This window comes from Onychomys torridus, chromosome 2 (genome assembly GCF_903995425.1).
Source record: "Onychomys torridus chromosome 2, mOncTor1.1, whole genome shotgun sequence".
In the NCBI taxonomy this organism is placed as follows: domain Eukaryota; kingdom Metazoa; phylum Chordata; class Mammalia; order Rodentia; family Cricetidae; genus Onychomys; species Onychomys torridus.
In genome coordinates, this window is record NC_050444.1 from 62,563,310 (window position 1) to 62,587,220 (window position 23,911).

Consider the following 23,911-nt stretch of genomic DNA (forward strand, 5'->3'; position numbering starts at 1 on the left):
GAATCCTAACACCACCAGCATGAGGCCTGAGCTGGGGTGACGTTTCCTACCGCTTCTGCAAGACTCTATCTGAAGAAGATCAATAAGGCCACTCAGAGCTGAGTGCAGCCAGCGGCCCTAGCAAGACCTAGAGTGAGTGGAAAGGCAGGCCCTACAAGGAGTGAGGGACTCTGCCCAGCGGGCTGAGAACCAAACCAGAGACCTAGAGGAGCCCAGCACTGGACTAGGTGTTCCTCCTCATCCCCATTGCTCTTCTCAACAGCAGACTCAACTGGAGAGGGGTCATAACATGTCTCTTCAAGGTGCTGGGAAAGTCATCTGGGAGGCCACCCCACACCAACAGATTCAAGTCTCGCTGTACAGATGGGAAAACAAGGCCCGAAGAGGGGCGGGGCACACAGCCAGTGTGTGCTGGGGCAGGAAGAACGGCAGAGGAATGTGTTATGAACAAAGCCACAAGACTGAGGCCTGCAAGTGCTGTGACGCCCACCCCACCCATCCTGGCTGTTTCCTTCCTTCCTGCACTGAGACCTGTCTCTCCTCTGGAGACTTCCTCAGCTCTGCTCCAACACTTACCCTCAACTGTTCCCCGGGCCTGGCCTTAGTCTCCCAGGCCTAGCTTCTCTGATCTCATCTCCTTCCCATCCCTCATCACCTTTGTACCCCAGCACGAAGGCTCCCCCAGCCCCCCACCTCCTCTTCACATTTCCCACTTCCTTCTCCTTGGCATTATCGCTCACACACCATGGACTGCGCATGAATATCAACGCCAAGGAACAAGATCTTCCTTGTGTCTAGATCCTTGAAGCTAGATGGTGTCTGCCACAGTATAGACTTTCAACCAGCATCTACTAAGAGAACGGATAGGCCTGATCTGTGCTTGGGGTCGACCATCTTGTGCGCCTGACACTGAGCAGAAACTGAAAGGTGTTACAGGAGCCAGCCATGGTTCCACAGGCCTGGAATCTCAGCAAGAGGGTTATCAGGTAGAGGCCAGCCTGAGCTCCATAAAGAGACCAAGTCTCAAAACAGCAAACCAAAAGCTCATTTCAGGGCAGGTGTGATGGTTGAACAGGTAAAAGCACCTGCATGGAGTGTTCATGCTCACAAGACCCCTGGGGAGGAGGAGCTTGCCCAGGGTCAAGAGGCTGGAGCCGTGCAGCTGCCAACCCTTTCCCGGTCACCTCCAGCTCTGGATCACTTGGCTTTCATCCTCCTAGCATGGGACAGCAGGCATACTCAAGCTCTTCTCTTCCCTTCCTGGGCCTGTGTGAACCCAGCATTCTCCATGCCTGTCAACCTCCTCCACTCCTATGCTGTGATTATTTCCTCTGTAGAGTTTCTGCTTTCTTCTTTTGTGGTACCAGCGATTGAACCAGGGTCTCATGTTAGCACTCTACAATTGAACCACATCCTGATCTCTTAGTTTGTGTGTGTACAAGTGTGCTCACAACTGTCACAGCATTCATGTGGAGGTCAGAGAACGACTTTTGGGAATCATTTCCTTTTATCCATCATGTGGGACCAAGGAATCAAACCCAAGTAGTCAGGCTTGGCAGCAAGCTCTGCTCCCCACTGAGCCTTCCCACTGCCCCAACTTTATTATATTTTACTTTTGTTCTGATACAGGGTCTCACTAAGTTGCCCAGGCTGGCCTTGAACCTTCAGTATGACAAGTGTGAATTACTGTGCTCAGTTCAGGCTCTTTTTTTGTTTTTAAATACATGGCGTATACACAGGGGAGTTTATATCACTCTGTGTGTGTGTGTGTGTGTGTGTGTGTGTGTGTGTGTGTATTTTTAAGTTTTTTGAGACAGGGTAGCTCTGTGTAGCTTTGCACCTTTCCTGGAACTCACTTTGGAGACCAGGCTGGCCTCAAACTCACAGAGATCCACCTGCCTCTGCCTCCCAAGTGCTGGGATTAAAGGCATGTACCACCACTGCCCAGTTTGGAAATGGAGTTTTAAAATTTCATATAATATATCACAATATATTATCAGGCGAAATCATATAACAAATTCATAAATTTAATCCTAGAATTAGAGAATCATTAAAATCTTACATGAAAGTTGTGCTCTGAACATGCCCTTAGAGAAATTATCTCTCCTTTTTTTTTTCAAAGATTATGTATACAGTGTTCTGCCTGCATGTGTGCTTAGACACCAGAAGAGGGCACCAGTTCTCATTAGAGATGGTTGAGAGCCACCCTGTGGGTGCTGGGAATTGAACTCAGGACCTCTGGAAGAGCGGCCAATGCTTGTAACCTCTGAGCCTTCTCTCCAGCCCTCATCTCTCCTTTTAAAATAGTGTTATAAACATGTGTAAGTCCAGAGAATGTATTGCCTATTTTCAACTGTACTGTATGGCTTTATGTTCTGTTGTTTGTTTTGAGATGGAATCTCACTCTAGCCCAGATTGGTCTGGGAACTCACTGTATAACCCATGACCTCAATCTCATGGCCATCCTCTCTGCTTGACCCTCCTGAGTGCTGAGAGTACAGGTGTACACCACCACACTCATCTCTGTAGTGTGCTGGGGATCTAACCCATGGCGCGCATGCACACACACACACACACACACACACACACACACACACCACACCACACCACACCACACACTCACACACATAGTCCTCAGATACAAAGGCCCAGCCTCATCCATCATGCATTCCCAGGGCCTGCACAGAGTCAGGGCTCACTCAGTATTCATGGAAATTGATGACAGGACAGAATGATGATGATGTCTGTTGACCCCTGCCTCATGCAACCAGCAGGTAGTCTTCTGAGCCTGCTCCCCTCTGACTCATGAGGATTTTTAACGTCTCTTAGCCCATTTGAAGGATGTGTCTCCTTGTTTCCTCCTTCCCAACTCTGGAATCAGTTCCTCCCAGTGGCAGGAAGGAGGAAATTAAAGGCCAACCCCATAAAAGCTTCCACTACACACCAAGCAATCCTAAGGAAATCAAAACTGATTCTGGAAATGGATTTATTTATTTATTTGGTTTTTCAAGACAGCGTTTCTCTGTGTAACTTTGGAGCTGTTCTGGAACTCGCTCTGTAGCCCAGGCTGGCCTCGAACTCACAGAGATCCACCTGCCTCTGCCTCCGAGTGCTGGGATTAAAGGCATGCACCACCACTGCCTGGCTCCCTGGCTGAAATTTTAAAACTCCGTTTCCGCTGGGCGGTGGTGGTGCACGCCTGTAATCCCAGCACTCAGGAGGCAGAGGCAGGTGGATCTCTGTAAGTTCGAGGCCAGCCTGGTCTATAGAGTGAGATCCAGGAAAAGGCACAAAGCAACACAGATAAACCCTGTCTCAAAAAAAAAAAAAAAAATTCAGCCAGGCATGGTGGTGGGAGTCTTTAATCCCAGCGCCCAGGAAGCAGAGGCAGGAGGATCTCTGTGTCAGGTTAGCCTGATCTACAAAGGAAGTTCCAGGTTAGCCAGAGTAACAGTGAGAGCCTGTCCAAGGAGGAGGAGGAAGAGGAGGAGAAGGAGGAGGAGGAGGAGGAGGAGGAGGCAGTGGGAGGGGAAGAAGAAATACACACACACACATATATCACAGATGAAAGACGTAAACACACAGTGTACATGTTATTAAAATCTTTAATTAAGAAAAAAATTGGATCCAGAGAGCTGGGGATTTGTTAGTTGATAGATACTACCTAGCTACACAAGGCCCTGAGTTTGATACCCAGCATCACATATAAACTGGGTTCGGTGGTGCACACCTGTAATCCCAGACTCAGGAGGCCAGAGGATCAAAAGTTCATGGCAGCTGGGTGGTGGTGGTACATGCCTTTAATCCCAGCACTTGGGAGGCAGAGGCAGGCAGATCTCTGTGAGTTCGAGGCCAGCCTGGGCTACAGAGTGAGTTCCAGGAAAGGCGCAAAGCTACACAGAGAAACACTGTCTTGGAAAAACAAACAACAAACAAATAAAAAAGAGTTCATGGCCAGACTTAGTTATATAATACCGTTTCAAGGCGGTGGCGGGGGTGGGGAGAGGGGGGCAGGTAGTGACTCTAAAAGGCCACTGAGGAAGGCACTCATGAAAACAGGTTGAGAAATCCTGGTGTAAACTCTTGGCCTTGCCTACTCTAGCTCAGAACTGGAGGAAGAAAGGAGCAGGAGACCCTGGAGTACCATCCCAGGATACCCTCAGAGAGTCTCCAAATCTGGCCCCCATCTCCCAACACATACACCAATGCATGAAGGTCCACCAGTCTGTCTGGTGTCTGTATATCACTGTGAGGCTCCAAGTAGACATTCTCCCAGGCACACCACTCCTGGAGCTGGAAAGAGTTGGTGTCTTTTGGCCCTTATGCCCCAGTCCTAAGAAAAGAACCCAGAAGAACAACCCTGGAATATGCCAGGCAGGGTGGTAAATGCCTATATCCCCAAAACTAAGACAGAGATGGGAAGATTGCCACAAGTTCAAGGCCAGCCTGCTCTGCATAACAGGTTCCCAGAAGAGCCCAGGAGAGAGTGCAGCTTCAGGACCACTGCCAGTGAGGTGTGCTTTATTGCAGCAGAGTTGAGGTCTCAGCTAGCTTTACTCAGAAGTGCTCTAGAGGCACAGAGCCACCTAGGGGTGGGGCAGGTTGGGTGGAAGAGATGGAGGTGAGGGGAACCTTGGGTGATACAGTTACGTTCTGGTTTCCTGGTGCAGAGTTCTCCAGTCTCTGAGGATTCCGTGGTATGCTGGGGTGAATTACACCCAGGTACACAATGCCACCTATGTAGGCACCCAGGATGGGTGCCACCACTGGCACCCACCACCAGTTGTCCCCGGCACTGCAGGCAAAGAGAAGGAGGCCTGCTCAGGACACTGAGGCTCAGGATGTCACTTGTATCTAGTTCAGACCACCATAGGGTGAGTAAAGAAGCCATCCCATCTACCCTAAGGGACTCTCAGCTTGAATCAGGGACAGTCCAACAGCAGGATCCACATCTGAGGATCTTTGGGCCCCTCCTGATCCCAGACAACCTGGAGCCTTCCTAAGATTCTCCTGTGCCGCCCTAACAGCTCACATCCTCTGCATGCAGGGACACCCGGGAAGCTGAGAGGAACGGGGTCTTGCAGGAGCAATACCTGAACACTTGTTTGCCCCAGCCAGCCAGGAAAGTGAAGAAACGGGGAGGCAGGTCACGAGATGGGTTGATTGCATATCCCGAGTTCATGCCTAGGGACACCCCAATAACGCAAACAAGGATGCCTATCACCACGGCTTCAGCCCCTTGAAGTGTTGAATTGTTATCCTTGTCAGTGATGGCGAAGAGGCACAGCTGGAGCATTCCGGTCAAGAATACCTGGAGAGTAAATGTCATGGCAACCCAGTGAGGGCATGGCCTAGTCACAGGTGCTCAGGCAGGACCCCAAATCTGCAGTGGCAGAGACATGTCTTGGTACAATCCCAAGGAGGATTCTTCCATCCTCTTTATCTATCACCAGGAACTTGAGGTGAGTCACCCTTATCACTGACCTCATCCAGGAAGCCCCGCCACAAGGTCATGTGATCAGGAAGATAGGTGGCAAAGATGCCGGCGGTGGACTTGGGACCTATCACCAACAGTTCTCCGCTTGCAAACTTGTCAATGGCACCTGTGGAGACAAGGATTGAGCTATCGGGGTTCCAGACAGGAGCCTGAGGAGTGAGCGGCTGGAAATACCTCAACGGCTTTACAAGGCTGGGTTTTTTGGTTTTTTCTCATTCTTCCAGACCAAGATACCAAGATGGAATCTAGCCATATTTCAGAAAGAGGCTGGAGGCAAACCACCCAGGAAGAACACTCACCATAGAATAATAAGAAGATGGTGGCCGCAGCTAAGAAGGAGCCCAGGAACTGGCCCAGCACATAGACAGGGAACTTCCTCCAGGGCATTCGGCCTACTGCACAGTTGGTGAAGGTCACTGCTGCGTTCATGTGGGCCCCTATCATGAGGAGACGTGGGTGCGGTGGGGGTTAAAAGAGAAAGGAGCAAAAAAAAGAAAATCGACAGCAATAGCAACAATCAATAGGGAAGGCTACTGTTTATGGGGTGTGTTTCCTGTGACAAGAACTCTATCACTGAACTCTTATCAAAGGCCACATATAGCGGGGACCCCCGTCACCATTTTACAGAAGGCAAGTGAGGAAAGGAGTAAATCCTTTGCCTAAGATAAGCCAGCTAGTACAAATGGAGAGTCGAAGGGTCCGTGAGGAGTCTGGGAAAGACAGGGGCAGAGGCAAGGGCTTCACAGGGGCTCCCCTCCCTACGGGTCACCTAAAGGTGTAGCAGAAGGGGCTTTGGTGCCGGAGATGAGGCTTGCTGAAAGGCATAGACACAGCCTGCCAGGAAGTCTTTGCCTGGCCTCTAAGACCAGATACGGGCTCACTTACCAGAGATGCTGCCTGCCACATACACTCCCATGGTGACTCCGAAGCCAAAACCCAAGTTGACACCAAGAAAGCTCCCATGCTTTTGCTGTCCCAGAACCATATGAGCCACGGAACCAAGTCCATATACCTGTGAGGGAGGGCTTCTGAGGGAGCTGCCTGCCCAACATCCCTATCAGAGGAAGGCTCAAAACTCAGTGTCTGCTCCTCACCACCCCATCCCTATGCCCTCCTCCCCGGGCCTCCCCAACATCGCTTATAAAGACCACGCCTTCTGGCGGTGGTGGCGCACGCCTTTAATCCCAGCACTCGGGAGGCAGAGACAGGCAGAGATCTGAGAGTTCGAGGCCAGCCTGGGCTACAGAGTGAGATCCAGGAAAGACTTCAAAACTATTCAGAGAAACCCTGTCTCAAACCGCTTCCCCCCTTCCCCCTCACCCCCCAAAAAATACCTTGCCTTCTCTCTCTAGTCTTTTCTTATAAACTTTCCTCCTTGGCCCCTAGTGAAGCATCTCAAAGTCAATGAGAGCTGAGTAATGGGGATAAAAAAGATCCAGATATAGGATGCTACACTCAGAGGCTAGATCTATAACTACTCTCAAGTTTGGAGTGGGAGCAGGCCTTCAAGGAGGACAGCTGATGTGAACTGGCCCCCTCAAGGCATCTCACACTACAGGTGCGCAAGGTTCTAACAGTCCATCTGAAAGAACTCTTGTTGTTCTCCCCACCAGACAGATGGGCTACCTGAAGTTTAAAGAAGCTGAAGGATTCAAGGTCACGTCCACGGTGACTTGAGGAGCCAAGCATGAATCTAAGAAGCTGTCTATGCAAATCCCTGCTGCCATGAATGTCTTTGTGCGCTCTTAGAAATACTGACCCCTCAGGCGGTGGTGGAGCACACCTTTAATCCCAGCACTCTGGAGGCAGAGGCAGGTAGATCTCTGAAGGCCTCTACCAGCCTGGTCTACTGATTGAGATCCAGGACAGCCAGGGCTACACAGAGAAACACCGTCAAGAAAAAACAAACAAACAAACAAACAAACCATAAACAAAAACTAACCCCTCGGCCTGTAATACCTGATCCTACATCATAAAGCATTTGGAGACCAGCGAGAACAGCTCAGCACCGTGTTCACCACCAAAGCCAAATAACCCAAGTTTGACTCCAGAATCTATACACTAGGAGAACACCAACTTCAAAAAGTTGTCCTCTGACTTCCACTGGTGTGGTGTAGCACACATATGACCGCATACATATGGACTTGTACACACACAAAAATAAATAAAGCATAATAAACTTTGTTTTTGTTTTTTTTGAAACAAGATCTCTCTGGGTAGCACTGGCTGTTCTGGAACTCGCTCTGTAGACCAGGCTAGCCTGGAACTCAGAGATCCTCTGCCTCCTAGTGCTGGGATCAAAGGCATCTGCCACCACTGCCCAGCTCATAATAAACTTTTAAAAATAAAGACATACTCAGACGACACTTCCTTTGAGATGTCCATGTGTTCGTACATATGTGTCCTCTAACATGGCAGTCATTGACCACATGTGGTTGTTATGTGCTTGAGTGTGGCTACTACAAACGAGACCTGCTGTTAGGTATAAAACATGTACCAGATTTCACATACTTAGAATCAGAAACAAAGATCACTTGAATAGTTTTCCACTGACTACTTATGACATGAAGTTTGGAATATATGTGTTAAATACCATAATAATTCAAAATAATTTCACCTGTTTCTTTTACCTTTTTAATGTGACTACTAGGAAAAAACTGCGTATCTGACTCATTGTGTTTCCCTTGTACAACTTTGTTTATGAGAGAAAAAAACCTAAGAAATTGTGGGTATGAGATCTGGAAGCACTGGCATCAGTGGATAATGATACCAGGAGAGGGCACAGAGCTGAGCCAGTGCAGGGCCCAGGGTGGGTGTTAGAAAGGTCAGCTGCAGCATCTATTGAAATGGAAGAAATGCCATGGACACCAGGGAGAGATGGCATCCTGAGGAGGGCAGAGTCAGCTCTGTCTTGGCAGCCTGAGTCACAAGTGTAAAGGTTTAAAGAGCAGTCCTTCGGGTGTGACACTCCAAAAGTCATTTGTAAGATATTGAGTCCTGTGTTGTCAGGCCCTGGAGGCAGTGGCTGGGTCCAGAGATTAAGAGGTAAATGGTGGTGAGGAAAAGTCTAAGTTTTTGTTTCCTTTTGTGTTTTTGGACACAAGGACTCACTATATTGCTCAGAATAGCTTCAAGCTCCTAAGCTCAACTCTCCTTCTGTCTCAGGCACACACCTCTGGGTCCAGCAAAGATAATTCTGAGGGAGTGTTGTTGGATTCTTCCTGTTGTATGAAGCACTAAGGGTGAAAATCAGGCCCCCATTCATGCAAGGAAAGTGCTGTGCCATGGAGCTGCGACCCCAAAAGATAAGGAGGAACGGGAAAGAGCTGGTATAGACTGGTGCCATGTTTGGGTCTTGTGTTGTTTTGGGTAGAGAGACTTTGGTATGTACATAGGCAGAGAGAGAGAGAGAGAGAACGCCATCTTCAGGGAATCTAATGCCTCTGGCCTCTGGAGGCACCTGAATTCACATGAACATACACACCAGTGCGCGAACACACACACACACACACACACACACACTTAAAAATAATTTTAAAAACAACCAACAAACAAACCTTAGGGGGGAAGTGAGGCAGCCCCAAAAGCAGAGAGAGGCAGTTGAGCAGGGTTCCCTGGGTCCTGCAGGAGCCCAGGACAGGGGCAGGGTGCCCAGAGATGGCCTGACTTGCAGTCGGGGTCGGGTGGGGGGAACACAGCATGAGAAAACAGGAGCTGATGGGTGTGGAAGAAGGCCACGCCAGGCGACAGGCTGGGAGATACAGGAAGCGGCAAGGCCTGGATGAGCATGGAGGGGCTTTAGACAGGAAGTCCTACTTAGTTCTCCTCATTCAACGCCATTGACTATGTTGTTTGCTCCTGAGACAGACCTTCTCATGGCAACCCTCCTGCCTTGGCTCCTGGAGTTCTGGGATTACATTCATATGCCGCCACACTTGGCTTCAAAAACATTCGTTGGAGCTGGAGAGATGGCTCAGTGGTTAAGAGCACTGACTGCTCTTCTAGAGGTCCTGAGTTTCAATTCCCAGCAACCACATGGTGGCTCACAACCATCTGTAATGAGATCTGGTGCCCTCTTCTGGCCTGCACAGACACATGCAGGCAAAATATTGTATACATAATAAATAAATAAATTTTTTTTTTTTTTTGAGACAGGGTTTCTCTGTGTAGTTTTGCGCCTTTCCCAGAACTCGCTTTGTAGCCCAGGCTGGCCTCAAACTCACAGAGATCTGCCTGACCCACTGTTCTTCCAGAAGGACCTGGGTTCAGTTCCCAGGGCCCTCAGGGCAGCTCACAATTGTCTGTAATTCCAATTCCAGGGGACCAGACACCCTCACACAGAATATATATGGGCAAAACACCAGTGTACATTAAATAAATAAATACATAAATACATAAATAAATATAGATCTTTAAAAAAAATTGCTAAAGATGATGAATGAGTGAACCAGCTTCCCATGATGAGGTCTTGCTGCCAGGCTTCCCAACTGCCAGTGCATGGCCCTGATCCACCCAGCATAGTTGATTTTGGAAGTTTCAGCTGCTCTTAGAAATGAGACGATCTGGGAACAGTGGCCTGCATTCCACTCTCCATGACTACTCCCTTATACAGATAGGACCAAAGCCCTTTGCACCCTCCCATCAGTCTGTGGCATGGAAGCCTGCAATCCTTGCCCTGTACCTCCCATGTACTGCCAGGTTTCCAGGGCTCTGACTTCTCCAGCCCTGCCTCTCCCGGGTCTGAGAATGTAGTCCAGCCCGTCAAAGTACCAGCAGCAGCCAGGCAGCCTGCTCTCAGAACAACCACCTCATCCCAGCCGCAGTAAATAGAACCCAAGGTCACACTGGCCTTTTTTGGCGCAACCTTTACCCTGGTGATTCACTGAGCTTCCTATCACCAAAAAAGCCCCCACTTCTTGGCCCAAGACAAGGAACTAAAAATAACAACAGCACACTGTCCTGCAGAGAAGTTTAGCCTCAAAAAGGTCTTTTTATAAGTGGTCTTTCTCAAACCTCACAGAAAATCAGTGGAACAAATGCTTCTGCTCCCACTATGCAGATGGGGCCTGAAGCCCAGAAGGTGTTCTGGAACGCCCCAGAGACTGAAAGCAAGCGCCCCCACCCCCACCCCAGCTGGAGGAGAGTGAGCATGCTGTGACCCTGGCCAGCTTTGCCATCGCTAAGCTGAGTAGGAGGGCCAAGAGATGAGGGATCAGGACAGACATCAGCCTGGCCTGGATTTGATTTCGACTTTGGCAGGTGAGTTAGTCTCACAGAACATCTTCATTTTCCCATCTGTAAAACAGGGGTGATAGTAGTACCTACCTCAGGCCAGGCATGATGCTACAAAACCCTTAATCCCAGCACTCAGGAGGCAGGGGCAGAGGAGTTCTAAGTTGAAGTCAATTGAAGCTGCACAGAAATGTCTTGTTTTAAATAAATAATTTGAGTGGGGGAGAGGGTTTTCAGAGCTTTGGAGCCTGTACTGGATCTCACTCTGTAGCCCAGGCTGGCCTCGAACTCACCTGCCTCTACCTCCTGAGTGCTGGGATTAAAGGCGTGTGCCACCACCACTCAGCTAATAAATACAATTTTTAAAGGAAAGGAAGCTGGTAAGATAACCCAGCAGGTGAAAGAATTTGCCAAGCCTGGCAACCAGAGTTCGATCCCCAGGACCCACATAGAAGGAGAGAGCCCACTCCCACGAGCTGCCCTCTGGCCTTCCAGTTCTCACTACGGCATGCTTGTGCCCACACAAAATATAAAGACATATACACGCGAAAGAAAAAAATCAATTACAAAACTTCAGAAGGAAGAGCCAAGGTTGTAACCAGGATCCAGTGACAGAGCACTTGTCAAATGCACAGGTTCCAGGTTTGATTCCTGGTACCGACAAAGAAAGGAAAAAAAAAAAAAAAAAAGCAGATGTAGGCTGTGTGTCAAGCCATGGGCAGTCCCTGCTAGGTGCCAGCCAGCCTCCCACGTTCCAAGGTCTAACAGCCTTCATAGGACTGGAATGTTGTCATCAATGAATTACTTTGCCCTGGGTTAAAGAGGAACAAGATCAGGCTGTCCTCCCCACAGCTCAGGAGCCAAAGGAGGCAGGGATGCAGGTGGGGGATGCAGACGAGAGAGTATCAAGAGTGCCCGTCAAAATGACAAGGAACCTGGTAGAGCGCGTGTGCACACACACACACACACACACACACACACACACACACACACACACACATACACACACACACGCACACACACACGCACACACACACGCACGCACACACTCATGCACACACGCACACATGTACTCATGCACACACGCAATTTTTTAAAAACATTTTTAATTAAAAAAAAAAAACAAAACAGGCTGGAGAGAGAGCTCAGAGGTTAAGAACACTGGCTGTTCTTCCAGAGGACCCAGGTTCAGTTGGCAGCACCCACATGGCAGCTCACAGGAGATCCAGCCCTCTCTTCTGGTCTCCACAGACACCTGCACTAGCATACAATACCCACACACGTATGTAAAGTTAAAAATAAAATCTTAAAAAAGCAAAATAATAATAATAAATAAATAACAAGGAACCAACTATATGTGTGTGTGTGTGTGTGTGTGTGTGTGTGTGTGTGTGTGTGTGTGTTTGATGTATACTGGGTGTTGGCACTTGGCTCTCTTCCTATAAATGTCTTCCAGCTCAATGCTAGTGTTCACATTTGCCAACACAGAATCTAACTGTGAATGGTTAAAATGCGCATCATATGGAACATGATACGGCTGAACCAGAACTCAGACCCAGCTCCCAAACCCAGGAGCTGGAATTCCACACCAGGAAACTGGGAAGTCAGGCTTCCCAGGGAACCAGGGAGAGACCTGTCCAGCCAGCTGTTGAGGGTCCGGGTTGGGAGAAGAGCCAAGGTGTCCAGAGTCCTCCCATGACATTAACTGTGAACAATTTTTATAACCACTCTGCGAGGTGAACTTGACCTCCCTTAAGCAGAGCACCCCCTGTTTAACTACCCCTGAACCTCTGCACGACTGTGCTCCGGAATGGCCCCTCGGAGCTTCCCCACAGTCTGCCTGTTCTCCATCCCTGCCTCGGTCAACACCCACGACAACAGCCCAATGACGGGCTCCTTCCCACAATTACCCTGTGAAACCCAGTATGACTGCAGCATTCTACTACTTGTCAGAGGACAACCTTGTGAGTGCATGCTCTCCTTCTGTCTTTACCATAGCTCCAAGGATTGAACCCAGGATCAGACTCGCACATCAAACACCTTTACCTGCTGAGCCATCTCGCCATCCCCTCATTGCCCTGTTTGATAACCTCCCCATCTCCCTCAAAGCAATTCTCAAAAGTCTCCCCACCTTTCATTACGTAGCCCAAGACTGGTCTTGAACTTGTGATGCAGCAGTAAGATGAAGGACTCGATTCCCAATTGCCCTGCCTCAAGCTCATAGTCCAGGTGTGCACTGCCGTGTCCATTGTCTCTGTTTTGTCTGACTTGGTGAATCATTCATTGTGTTGTGTCTTGTTTTGAGACAGTTCCTTGCAGTGTAACCCTGGCTAGCTTAGAACTTGCTATGGACACTAGGCTAGCCTCAAAGTTGCTTCAATCCTCCTGCCTCGGTCTCCCAAACGCTGACATTGCCCACACACCCACCACCATGCTTTCCTTCCTCCCTCATCCACCAGCCCGATTCCATTCTATCCTGACCTCTCATGAGCCTTTTTCTGTCCCAAAAAAAGACTTGATAAGAAAGGCTTCTCCTCCTCTGATTCTCTCCCAAGCTGCCAGCTCAGAGGCAGGGGAAGAAATGCTATGACCCCCGGGGTCAATAGTGGGTCCCCCACCCACCCAAGGCCACCCACTCACTCACCATCATGACATAGGTGCTCATGAACTCTGCCAGGCACTCCCGCACAAACTCCTTCTGTAGTATCCTGTGAAAGGGCCTGAACACATGCGCGGGGGCCATCGTGGGTCTCGGAGTGGGCCTGAAGCATCAAACCAAACCAACGAACAGAAGATTCAAGTCTGCTTCCTGCCCACAGCCCTTTAACTCACGGCTGAGTTAATGGGTAACCCGGTAGCCTCTCCCTGTGTCCCTTCTCTGGCCCAGGGCAGTAGAGAGAGCTGGGATGAGAGATACCTGAGAACCACAGGGACATGCAGAGATGACCCAGCTAGTCCCTTCTCCCTATAGCCCCAGACTGAACAGGTTGGAGGGGTATACCAATGTGGCCACTTTGTAAAGAGGGTAAGCCAGGAGTGGAAAGTGCAGTCTGCATTGACTTGGGGGGAGCAGATGGGAAACGGTGCTTGAATGTGTCTGTCTCTTTGCAGGAGTCAGAGCTTGGGGCCACAGGCCAGGGTTTAGGAGCAGTGGGCCACGCTGTAGAGCACACAAGGTGGGCTCTCTGAACAGCAAATGCTAGGTTCTTCAGAAGATGGGAGAAGGGTTCAGCAAATGCACTGGGCTCCACAGCCAGGCCAGCACAGAGATGCTAGACAGTGAATGAACAAACAATAGAGAGGGAGAAACGAGGGGCAGTCTTCCTACCCACGTATCCTCAGTGCCAGGCCCACAGATGGGCAGTAAATACTGGCTGAATGGCTGAGAACCAGGCCGTCTCCTTCCTTCAGGTTCTTTTGTGTGTGTGTGTGTGTGTGTGTGTGTGTGTGTGTGTGTGTGTGTATCTGAGGATCAAACCCAGGGCCTTGCACTTGCTAGGCAAGCACTCTACCACTGAGCTAAATCCCCAGCCTCTTCCTTCATGTTCTTAACTAGATCAACACCGAAGCTTCCTAACCTGCCTCACACTTGGCTCATGCTTGCTCAATAAAATCTCTGTTGGAGGGGCAGCCAGATGAAGAAAAATTAGTTTCAGGCATCAGTGTCTGTTAGGGTGCACAGGGCTGGCATGTGGGGAGCTGCTGGGTCTAGAGGATGAAGAGAAATGGAGCAGATGTGGCTATGTGGGCTTTAGGGAAATAGGGCAGATGTGGATGCGTGGGCTTTGGGGAAACAGGTTAGTGGTAGACTCAAAGGTGGGAGACATGAAATCTAAGTGCTTCAGGGTATCAGTGAGTAGATGTGAGCCATGATGGAAACAGAAACATTGAGGACATGGCCTTGACTTCTCACTGGAGCTGAGGAGAAGGGCAGCCCTGCTGAGCTGAGGCCACAGGAAGAAGAGTATGTGGCAGGGGGACGGGGGGCATGGAGGAGGTCATTTTCACCTGGGATCTGAGATGTTGGTGAGACCCCAGCAGGTCTTATGAAGTGGGTCGAAAGCCCAGAAGGGAGGACGTGGCTGAGAGCAATGTCATCAATGCAGGAACCCTTGGGTCTTCAAGTCCAAGAGAGGGCCCCCCACAAAGATCTGTGCTCCCGTGGCACGCAGCAGTAAACAGAATAAGCAAGTGTGCTTGCCTGAGAGGGTGACCAGTCCTATGGAGATCTGGAAACTGGAGGATGGGGAACTAGGAAAGCAGGGTCTACGCAAGGAGTGCGGCCGAAAGTGAGGTAATCACCAGAAGCCTTACTGAGAAGCCTAATGGAAGTTAGTGGAGGCAGCGAAGGAGAGACTGTGTGGCAGAGAGCTCCAGGAAGAAGGAACAGTTGCTGAAGGAGTCTAAGCATGTGTCAGTGCAGCCTGGAGAAGGAGAATGAGGTTCGTGGCAGAGGACAAGCCATGGCCAGTGCAAAGACTTGGCTTTTATTTCATTCCCAGAGAGCTGTGCCCAAGAGTCCAAAAAGTGCTGGATTTAGTTTAGCTAAGTGTCATTTATACCGGGACAGTCAAACCTGTTCACCAATCCTGTATCCTCATCTTGATCTTCAGAGCTTCCCCTCAGCCCAAGGCCCAACCTGATCTAGGCTGTGCGGTGGGGCATCAGAGAAAGGTGGGCTGGGCCCCATGGGCTACTGGGTGGGTGGGAAAGAGGGGCCCATGAGAGCAGCTGTCCTGAGGGAAATGCTGGGCACAGGACAGGGAGGCAACTGGTGTGCTCTGGGCTAAGGATAGGGACCAGAGCTGGGGGTCAGAGGGATGCTTACTACCTTGGCTGGATTGTTTGAGCCATTGTTTATCTTTCTGATTTTTAGATGCTGCAGAACCAGAAAGGAACCTAGGGCTGAGGGACACAGAACTTGGCCCCACATTCCCACCAGACCTGGGGTTCCCAGGGAATAAGTCACAAGGCAGCTCTTACCAGTGTTACTCCCCCAAACCCAGGCAAGCTTGGGTGGGGGTCATAGGGAGGGAGAGAGGAAGCTTGCCTCAAGCAGTTGCTAGGGACCCTGTAGTCCCACCTCTCTACCCATGCTGTCTCAGGACCCTGGACCTCAAGACCAGGCTCTTCAGAAGCCCTCCTGGTCTTCCAAGTCTGCCATCTACCCACCTATCCTAAAGCTTACCCTGTATCCCAACCTCTCATGCTGCCAAGGTAACTCTTGAGTTGCCCTTGGCCAGGCTCTATCCAATTTTCTCTGGATGAAGTGTCAATTTCTATCCTTCACCCTAATGGCAGAACCGCTGCGTCCTGACCCAGCCTCTGAGGACTCCAGGGAAGAAGCCAGCAGCAGATCCATCTGACCTGCCTCTCTTCTGCCCAGTCTTTGGGATTGGATCTTCCGCAGTTCCTTCCTCCCTCCAGCAGGCAGAGTGCAACAGACCCTCCCAAACTCTGCTCCACTCAGCAACTCTGCCACAGCCAAGCTACAGCTCATCCGTCCCATGTCACACAGCCGCACGCGGCTGGGCTGAATCAGAACGGAAGGTCATACATACTTCAACTCCTGACGAACATTCTTTCCCAAACAATTCCATAGTCACCCCTATGAGGTCCCTGCTGGGCTTGTCCCGGCCTGCCTGAAGCCCCACTCACTCTGCTGAAGAGCTTAAGTGTTTCTCAGTCTCCATTTGGATCTCTCGGTTAATGTCGAAACTGGCCTTGAGTCTGTTCCTCTATCGCAGACTCAAGCCGTGACTGGAGCGCTGCGGTCTTTGAGCCTTCAGAGCCTGCCTCTTAGCCCTGCCCAAAGTGGCCCTGAGTCCTGTTGAGCTCCTCCAGAAGGGAGGTCAGTAGGATAGGGGCTTGGCTCATGCCACTTAAGCTAAGTCCATACACACTGCCCAGAATAGCATCATCCCTGCGCCGCTTGCCAGTAGCTCCATGGAGACCGAGTTCTGAGCCACTGTGAGATCAGAGGTGAAGTTCCAGGTATGAGACTGGGTCATAGTCCCAGAGGAAAGGCCAATCCTATAAGCCAAGTGTCTGGCTTATCTCTAAGGCCAGAGCCAGAGATAGCCTGTGGAATTGTGCAGAGGCTCCTGAGACCCAGGCTGTAGAGAGAGCCGTGTAGACGGGGCCTGCATGTAGAAGTTTCCAGAAGTCAACAGAGAGGAGGAAGGGTGGGGAAAGCGATCCTGGGTCAGTCCTCAAGGAGCCCTCAACCCGAAGAAGAGCGAGGTAAATTAGTCCCTGTCCTCAGGGGTCCCCATCTTGGAGGGGAGTGGAAAATCCAGACCTGGTCTTTTGGAGGTCCCCTCCTAGGCCCTGTGTTCTAGACACTGCCTCTCTTAGGAAAGAGAAGCCCAGGGCTCCATGGGAGAAAACAAGCTGGCCCAGCTTGGGGCTGGAGCTCAGGAAATTAATGGGAACTCAGTGATGAGGGTGGGGTCAGGAGGGATCCTGAGGATCACCTATAGTCAAAGAGGTCCTCTGGACTCAGGTGCCTGGATGGACCTAGAAGAACAGGGCAGGCATGGAAGTGTGAGCAGGGACTGCAATTCTGAAGCCCGAGGTGGGCGCCTACTGTTGGAGAAAGAAGCCATGGACAGGAAACCCGGGGGGGGGGGGACCCACAGCTTCTTGATGGGAGAAGTTATAGGATGCGGTTGCCCCAAAGTCTTGTGTGGGGCCAGGGTGGTGTTGGTGCACACACTAGGGAGGCAGAGGCAGGCAGATCTCTGTGAGGCCAGCCTGGTCTACAGAGCGAGTTCCAGGACAGCCAGGGCTACACAGAGAAACCCTGTCTTAAAAAAACAAAACAACAACAACAAAAGTCTTGTATGGCAATTAAGCTGTCCTCTAGAGATCGTTCGACATGGTGGCACATGTCTGTAGCCAGCTCCCATGATGCAGAGGCAGGAGGGTTACAAGTCTGAGCCCAGCCTGGACTACATAGTAAATTCCAGGTCATCCAGAGCCACACAGTAATCCCAGCGCTTGGAAAGCAGGGCAAATGACATCGGCCTGGTCTACATAGTGAGTTCTGGGCCAGATGGTGCTATATACGGCGAGACTCTATCTCAAAGACTAAATGAAGAGTCACATACGTACAATCAGTAGTTCAAGGTCATCCTCAACTACATAAGTTTGAGGCTAGACATACTGAGCTACAAAAGACGCTATCTTGGGCTGGGGATTAAGCTCAGTGGTAGAGTGGCCCTGGGTTCCGTCCTCAGCTCCATTTAAAAAAAGACACTATCTTAAAAGAGAGAGAGAGAGACACACACACATACAGAGAGAGAGACAGAGACAGAGAGAGAGAGAGAGAAGAAAAGAAAAAAGAAAAAAGGGGGGGAGACGTGTGTGAAAAGAGGAAAAATACTGTCCTCTAGAGGGAGCCAAAGACCAGGCCACATACCCAACACACCTCTCCCCGCAGCTCAGGATTGCAGCCCCAGAAGCCAAAGGTTCTCTCTCGCTCCCTAGTAGATCCTAAGTGGGCTCAGACTGCTACATTTCTTCCAGGAAAGGAGAGTTGCACCCTAGGAAAGAGTGCCTTCACCCCTGCCCTATGTGTGTGGTCCAGTCAGAGATCAAGTAAGGACAAGTGTGAGCTATAGGCTGGATGTGATGGCACAAGTCTTCAATCCCAAGAGTTCAAGGCCAGCCTGGTCAACAGAGCGAGTACCAGGATAGCCAGGGCTACACAGAGAAAGCTTCTCTTGGAGAAAGAAAAAGAGTGGGGAGCTATGGAACCAGGTGGGGTGGTGCACACTTATAATCCTGCACTTGGAAGGCTTTGGTCAAAAGTACTGAGTTTGAGGATAGCCTGGGCAACACAGAGAAACTCTGAGTCAAATAAATAAAGCTTTTTTTTTTTTTTTTTAAATAGAATCTTCTCTCATACAATACACCCCAACCACAGTTTCCCATGAAGCCAGAGCTTGGCAGTTAGACTAGAAAGGGAGAGAATCTGTGTTAGGGTCAAGCCAAGGGGCACATTTACTTAACTGGATGTGGAACCAAGGTGGAGACAGCCCCATCTGTCTCACAGGCAAGCAACGGGAACTTAGAATTCATGGTAATAGCCAGAAGAAATATAGACTCTAGAGAGGCAAGAGTCTTCCAGAAAAGGCGCTATGGAAGCTGAATCCTCTAAGATTCAGCCAGAGAGAACGAAAATCTCTCTTGAAGCTGCTTGAAGCCCCAGAGGATTGTGAAAATCTAATCTGGAAGTGGAGAGTGGCTTACAGAGGGGAAGACATGGGCTGGAGTTACCATGAAAGGCTTTACCTAGTTTTGACTCTATCCCAAGGGATCTAACTAAGCCCCAGAGACCCCGGGCTTCCAGCCAGGTCCAGAGGAGCGTCCAGACAAAGAATGAGCAGGTGCTATCAGCCCAGATAGCTCAGGGTTATCTGGGAATCACAGGAAGAGGGGGCCAGGACTGTGGGGGACAGGGGGACTAAGAAGGAATGGGTGGGAAGGAGGTGGAAACCAGGCCCTGGGCTGCTCAGAGGCTGCGGAGCCAGCTGGTAGCAGCATTGAGTTATGGAAGGGCCAGTGAAGCAATGTGTTTGCTGAGCGTTGGCCTGGGGGAGCTGATAGGGCAGAAGGTGGTCGCCTTGCTGAAAACCTGGAAGCTAGGAGACAGACGGTTCCACGGAGGAGAGGGGAGAGGCAGCTAAAGGCACCAGGAGCGGAGGGAGGTACAGATCAGAATAATGTATCACACTAGTCTGGACAGGATCAATGCAGATAATTGAGGACAGAGAGGGCACACCCAGAGCTCTTTCTCCTAAGGGTAGGCTCTGAGTGGGGTTACCACACAAAATACAAGACAGTTAAATGTGAGTTTCAGAGAAACAGTATTTACCATGTTTAGGATATATTTATAGTTTAAAAAAAACTTTTTAATTGCTTCTCTGGATAGTATGTATTTATTTGTGTACCAGGAATCAATCCCAGTTCTTCACTCGGTGTGGTAAGTGAAGACCTTTAATCCTAGTACTGGTGAAGCTGAGGCAGGAGGATCATATATTTGAAGCTAGGCTGAGTTACATAACAAGTACCAGGCCAGCCAAGTCTGTATAGCAAGACGAGATTCTGTCTCAAAACAACAAAAACAGAGGCTATGGCTCTTCCAGAGGACTCAGGTTCGAGTCCCAGCACCCATATGGTAAGTAACAACTGTCTGTAATTCCAGTTCCAGGAGATCTGATGCCCTCTTCTGGCTTGTGTGGGCACCATGTGATGTACAGCCATGCAAGCAAAACACCCATACACATAAAATAAAATTAAATTTAGAAGAAAAAACAGATGGTGAGATGGCTGTGTGAGCCCAAGCCTGAGGACCTGAGTTATATCCCAGGTCTCAAAGAACGGAGGAAGAGAACTGACTCCCATAGGCTGTCCTCTGACCTCCACAGGTACATACGAACAAATAATGTACAATGTTTTTAAAGATGTATTTATTTACTATGTACACAGTGTTCTGTCTGCAGTACACCTGCAGGCCAGAAGAGGGCACCAGATCTCATTGTAGATGGTTGTGAGCCACCATGTGGTTGCTGGGAATTGAACTCAGGACCTCTGGAAGAGCAGTCAGTGCTCTTAACCACTAAGCCATCTCTCCAGCCCATAATGTACAATTTTTAAAAAGCACAAACAGCAGGGCGGTGGTGGCACATGCCTTTAATCCCACCACTCGGGAGGCAGATCTCTGTGGGTTCGAGGCCAGCCTGGTCTACCAAGTGAGTTCCAGGACAGGCGCAAAGTTACACCACAATCAATCAATCAAGCAGGGCAGGATAGCCACGCCTTTAATCTCAGCACTGGCTTGGCAGAGGCAGACAGATAGATCCCTGTGAGTTTGAGGTCAGCCTGATCTACATACAGCCAGAGCTATCTAGGGAGACTCTGTCCCAAAAAATAAATAAATAAATAAATAAATAAATAAATAAATAAATAAATAAATAAATAAATAAGTAAGTAAGTAAGTAAATAAATAAATCACAAGCAGGCTTTGCAAAATGACAGTATCATAACCAATGAGGTTTATTTGAGGCACTATTTTTGCTAACAAAAAAAAAAAAACCAAAAAAAAAAAAAAACAACCCATAAAAACAACAATGCTTTACTACTGAGCTACACCCCATCCTAAACTTTTGTTTTTTAACATCATTTTATTTATTGTGTGTGGGGTGGTTTGGGTTTTTGTTTGTTTGTTTAGTTGATTGGTTTGGGTTTTGAATGTGTGTGTGTGTGTGTGTGTGTGTGTATTTGTATGTGTTTGTGAGTATGAGAGCAGCATGTGTTGAGATAGTGTCTTACTGTGTTGCCCTGACTGGCTGGGAAGTCACCATGTAGACCAGGGTAGTTTTTGAACTCCCAGACATCATCCTGTCCCTCCCCAAAGTCATGTGCCACCGTGCCCTATGAGAAGTGAGTAGGGTGCAGGCAGAGGTCAGAGGCAGACCAACAGGAGTTGATTCTCTCCTAGTACCATATGGGTCCTGGGGCTTGAACTCAGGTGTCCGGCTCATCAACCAGTGTCTTTACCCAATGAACTCTCTCTTCAACCTCATACCCCTGAAATCATCTAACTGGCCATCCTATATTTTTATTTGTCAAGTCCAGTCACTCTCTCTCCCTGCAGTGGAGACCTTCTGGTATCTTGCAGCTGACTTAGATTTGGGTCCTGGCTGCAAGTGTCTGCTCCTCCTCCTAACTATGAATCAGGACCAGAGGGACTGAGCTCTTCCTGCTCGGAAATGAAGACAGGTTTGTGAAGGCAGCAGCAGACAAGGAGGGCTGATGAAGCCGCCGGAAATGAATTGTAGTGTTGATGTTCCACGGGGCAGTCTTCTGATGTGTCCTTAGGCATTCTATCTGCCTGGGAAATTATTTTGTTTTGTTTTGTTTTTTGAGACAGGGTTTCTCTGTAGCTTTGGAGGCTGTCCTGGAACTCGCTTTGTAGACCAGGCTGGCCTCAAACTCACAGAGATCCACCTGCCTCTGCCTCCCGAGTGCTGGGATTACAGGGGTGCGCTGCCACCACCCAACAAGAAATTATTCTGTCTGCTGAGAATGTAACTGAGTGCTGATTACCCAACAAGCAAGAAGCCCTAGGAGTAAGCCCCAGCTATAGTCAGGCATGATAGTGTATGCCCTTAATCCCAGTACTTGAAGCAGACACCAGTGGATCTCTGTGAGTCTGAGGCCAGTCCTGGTGAGTTCCGGGGCATCTGAAATGACATAGAAGAGCACTATCTGAAGAAAAAAGTGGGGGGATGAGGGTGTGGGGGGTCAAGCCCCAGCACTGGAAAAACAAAAAATATTGACATAGTAGCTCATGCCTATAATTCTAGCACTTACGTGGCTGAGGCAGGGGGATAGCCATGAGTTTGAGACCAACCTAAGCTATACAGTGCAATCCAGGATAAATCGAGCAAGACCATATCTCCATAAATATATATATTTTTTTCCTTTTAGACGTGGTCTCACTATGCAGCACTGGCTGGCTTGAAAATTTCTATGTAAACCAGGCTGCCCTCAAACACTCAGAGACCTACCTATCTCTGTCTCCTGAGTACTGGGGTTAAAGACATGTGCCACCGCCACCACACCAGACCATAAATAAGTTTTCTGATTCTATTTTCGTCTGTTTGCTAGTGGCAGGTTGGCAGTCACCCACTTCCCACTGACCTCTCACTCAGTACCACACTAGGAATCTGGCAGGTCAAGCTGGTGCCTGGAAACACTAATGTTTGCCTAACTGAAAAACTTAACTATTTACAGATGCGTAGGCAAAGAAGTCCATCAGATATAATTGTGTGTGGGGGGGGATTTTGAAAAGGGGAAAAGATTAAAATTGTTTTCTTTTATTATTTAATCGCTGGAAATACAAAAGAGCCGAAAGCACCATGACAGACCCATTTCCGTTCGCTGACAACTACTGGTGAACCTTCAGATAATCTTCTGTGTGCTTCTCTGTGCTCACACATACTCATGTGTGACATATTCTAAAGAATAAATGAATTGGACCTACAGAAGGGGGTCTTGGTTTTTAGGCAAGGCCATATTATGTAGCCCTGACTGACCTGGAACTCACTATGTAAAGCAGGTTGGCTTCAAACTCATAGAGTTCTGCCCGACTCTGCCTCCTGAGTGCCGGGACTAACCACCACTCCCAAAGGCATGAGGTTTTGGACGTACTCTTTTTCATTCAAATCGTCATTGAGATTATTTTGCCTACAAGTAGGTGCACAGCCTTCTGCAAAGTGTGGCTGTCCAGCATTCTGCTTGGCAGGTCTTTGCAATGTGTTCTGCAACAACCCTAGTGTCAGACATTTAGATTGTCTCCACTTACGAATGGTTTTGTTTCATTTTATGGAGTGCTGAAGATTGAACCCAGAGCCTTACACATGCTAGACATATGTCTCTACCCCTGAGCTCCACCCTCACCCACTTCCCTTTTTCAGGAAGGGAAACAGTTTCCTTTCCTAAGGTCCCTCAGGGGGCTGTGCAGCTAGGCAGGGGATACACTTCAACCCTGGCATTTGCCAGTTGCCAGAATTCCTTCAGCCCCAGGACACCTGGATGCTTATCCTTTCCAAAGTCATAGAGAGCCTCAGGTACAGAGAACATGGGGGCAGAGGCTGGGGACAATAAGGCAGACAGGGCCAAGAATCATGGCTATTTGCCCAAGAGAAAGAACACTGTAGAGGAAGGATCCGGGGAATGACTGCATCTGTCAGGGCAGGAGCATATATAATTTTTCAGTTGAACCTAGTGCCTCCCACAGGTTAAGCAAATGCTCCCCAGCCCTGAGGAATAAGAATTTAAACCCAGTCCTTAAGCCCATATTAAGGCTGGCTTGAGCTACGTAGCAAGTATCAGGACAACTAAGGATATACTGTGAGACAACGTCTCAAAAATAAAAAATAAGGCAGGCAGTAGTGGTGCACCCCTTTAATCCCAGCACTCGAGAAGCAGAGGCAGGAGGGTCTCTTCGAGAAAAGAGTTCCAAGCTAGCCAAGGCTGCAACATAGTGAGACCCTGTCTCAAAATAAAAAAGAAAGGGAGAGGGGAAAAAAAAAAAAAAAAAAAGGAAGAGAAGAGCCAGTGTCCAGCTGTTTGACTAGACATCAGGAACCAACCAGACAACATGGGCCT

General features: G+C 49.2%; 1 protein-coding gene across 1 annotated transcript; it reads right to left on the minus strand.

Annotated features, from left to right (window-relative positions):
* Nucleotides 1-4,557: 4,557 nt before the first annotated feature.
* On the minus strand, nt 4,558-6,497 carry Aqp7 (aquaporin 7). The gene is made up of 5 exons (XM_036178537.1): nt 6,383-6,497; nt 5,797-5,934; nt 5,485-5,603; nt 5,094-5,311; nt 4,558-4,795 (listed from the first exon to the last, which is right to left on the minus strand). Exons 1-5 carry the CDS (start codon nt 6,480-6,482, stop codon nt 4,558-4,560), a joined length of 813 nt encoding a protein of 270 aa, XP_036034430.1. The 5' UTR covers nt 6,483-6,497.
* Between the last annotated feature and the right edge of the window lie 17,414 nt (nt 6,498-23,911).

Excerpts from the sequence above, each read along its gene's own strand:
- Aqp7 (XM_036178537.1), bottom strand. The coding sequence starts at position 6,482 with ATGGTTCTGGGACAGCAAAAGCATGGGAGCTTTCTTGGTGTCAACTTG. Across the intron at positions 5,935-6,382 it reads TGTGGCAGGCAGCATCTCTG|GGGCCCACATGAACGCAGCA; the intron begins GTAAGTGAGCCC and ends TCCTCATGATAG. Across the intron at positions 5,604-5,796 it reads CATCTTCTTATTATTCTATG|GTGCCATTGACAAGTTTGCA; the intron begins GTGAGTGTTCTT and ends TTGTCTCCACAG.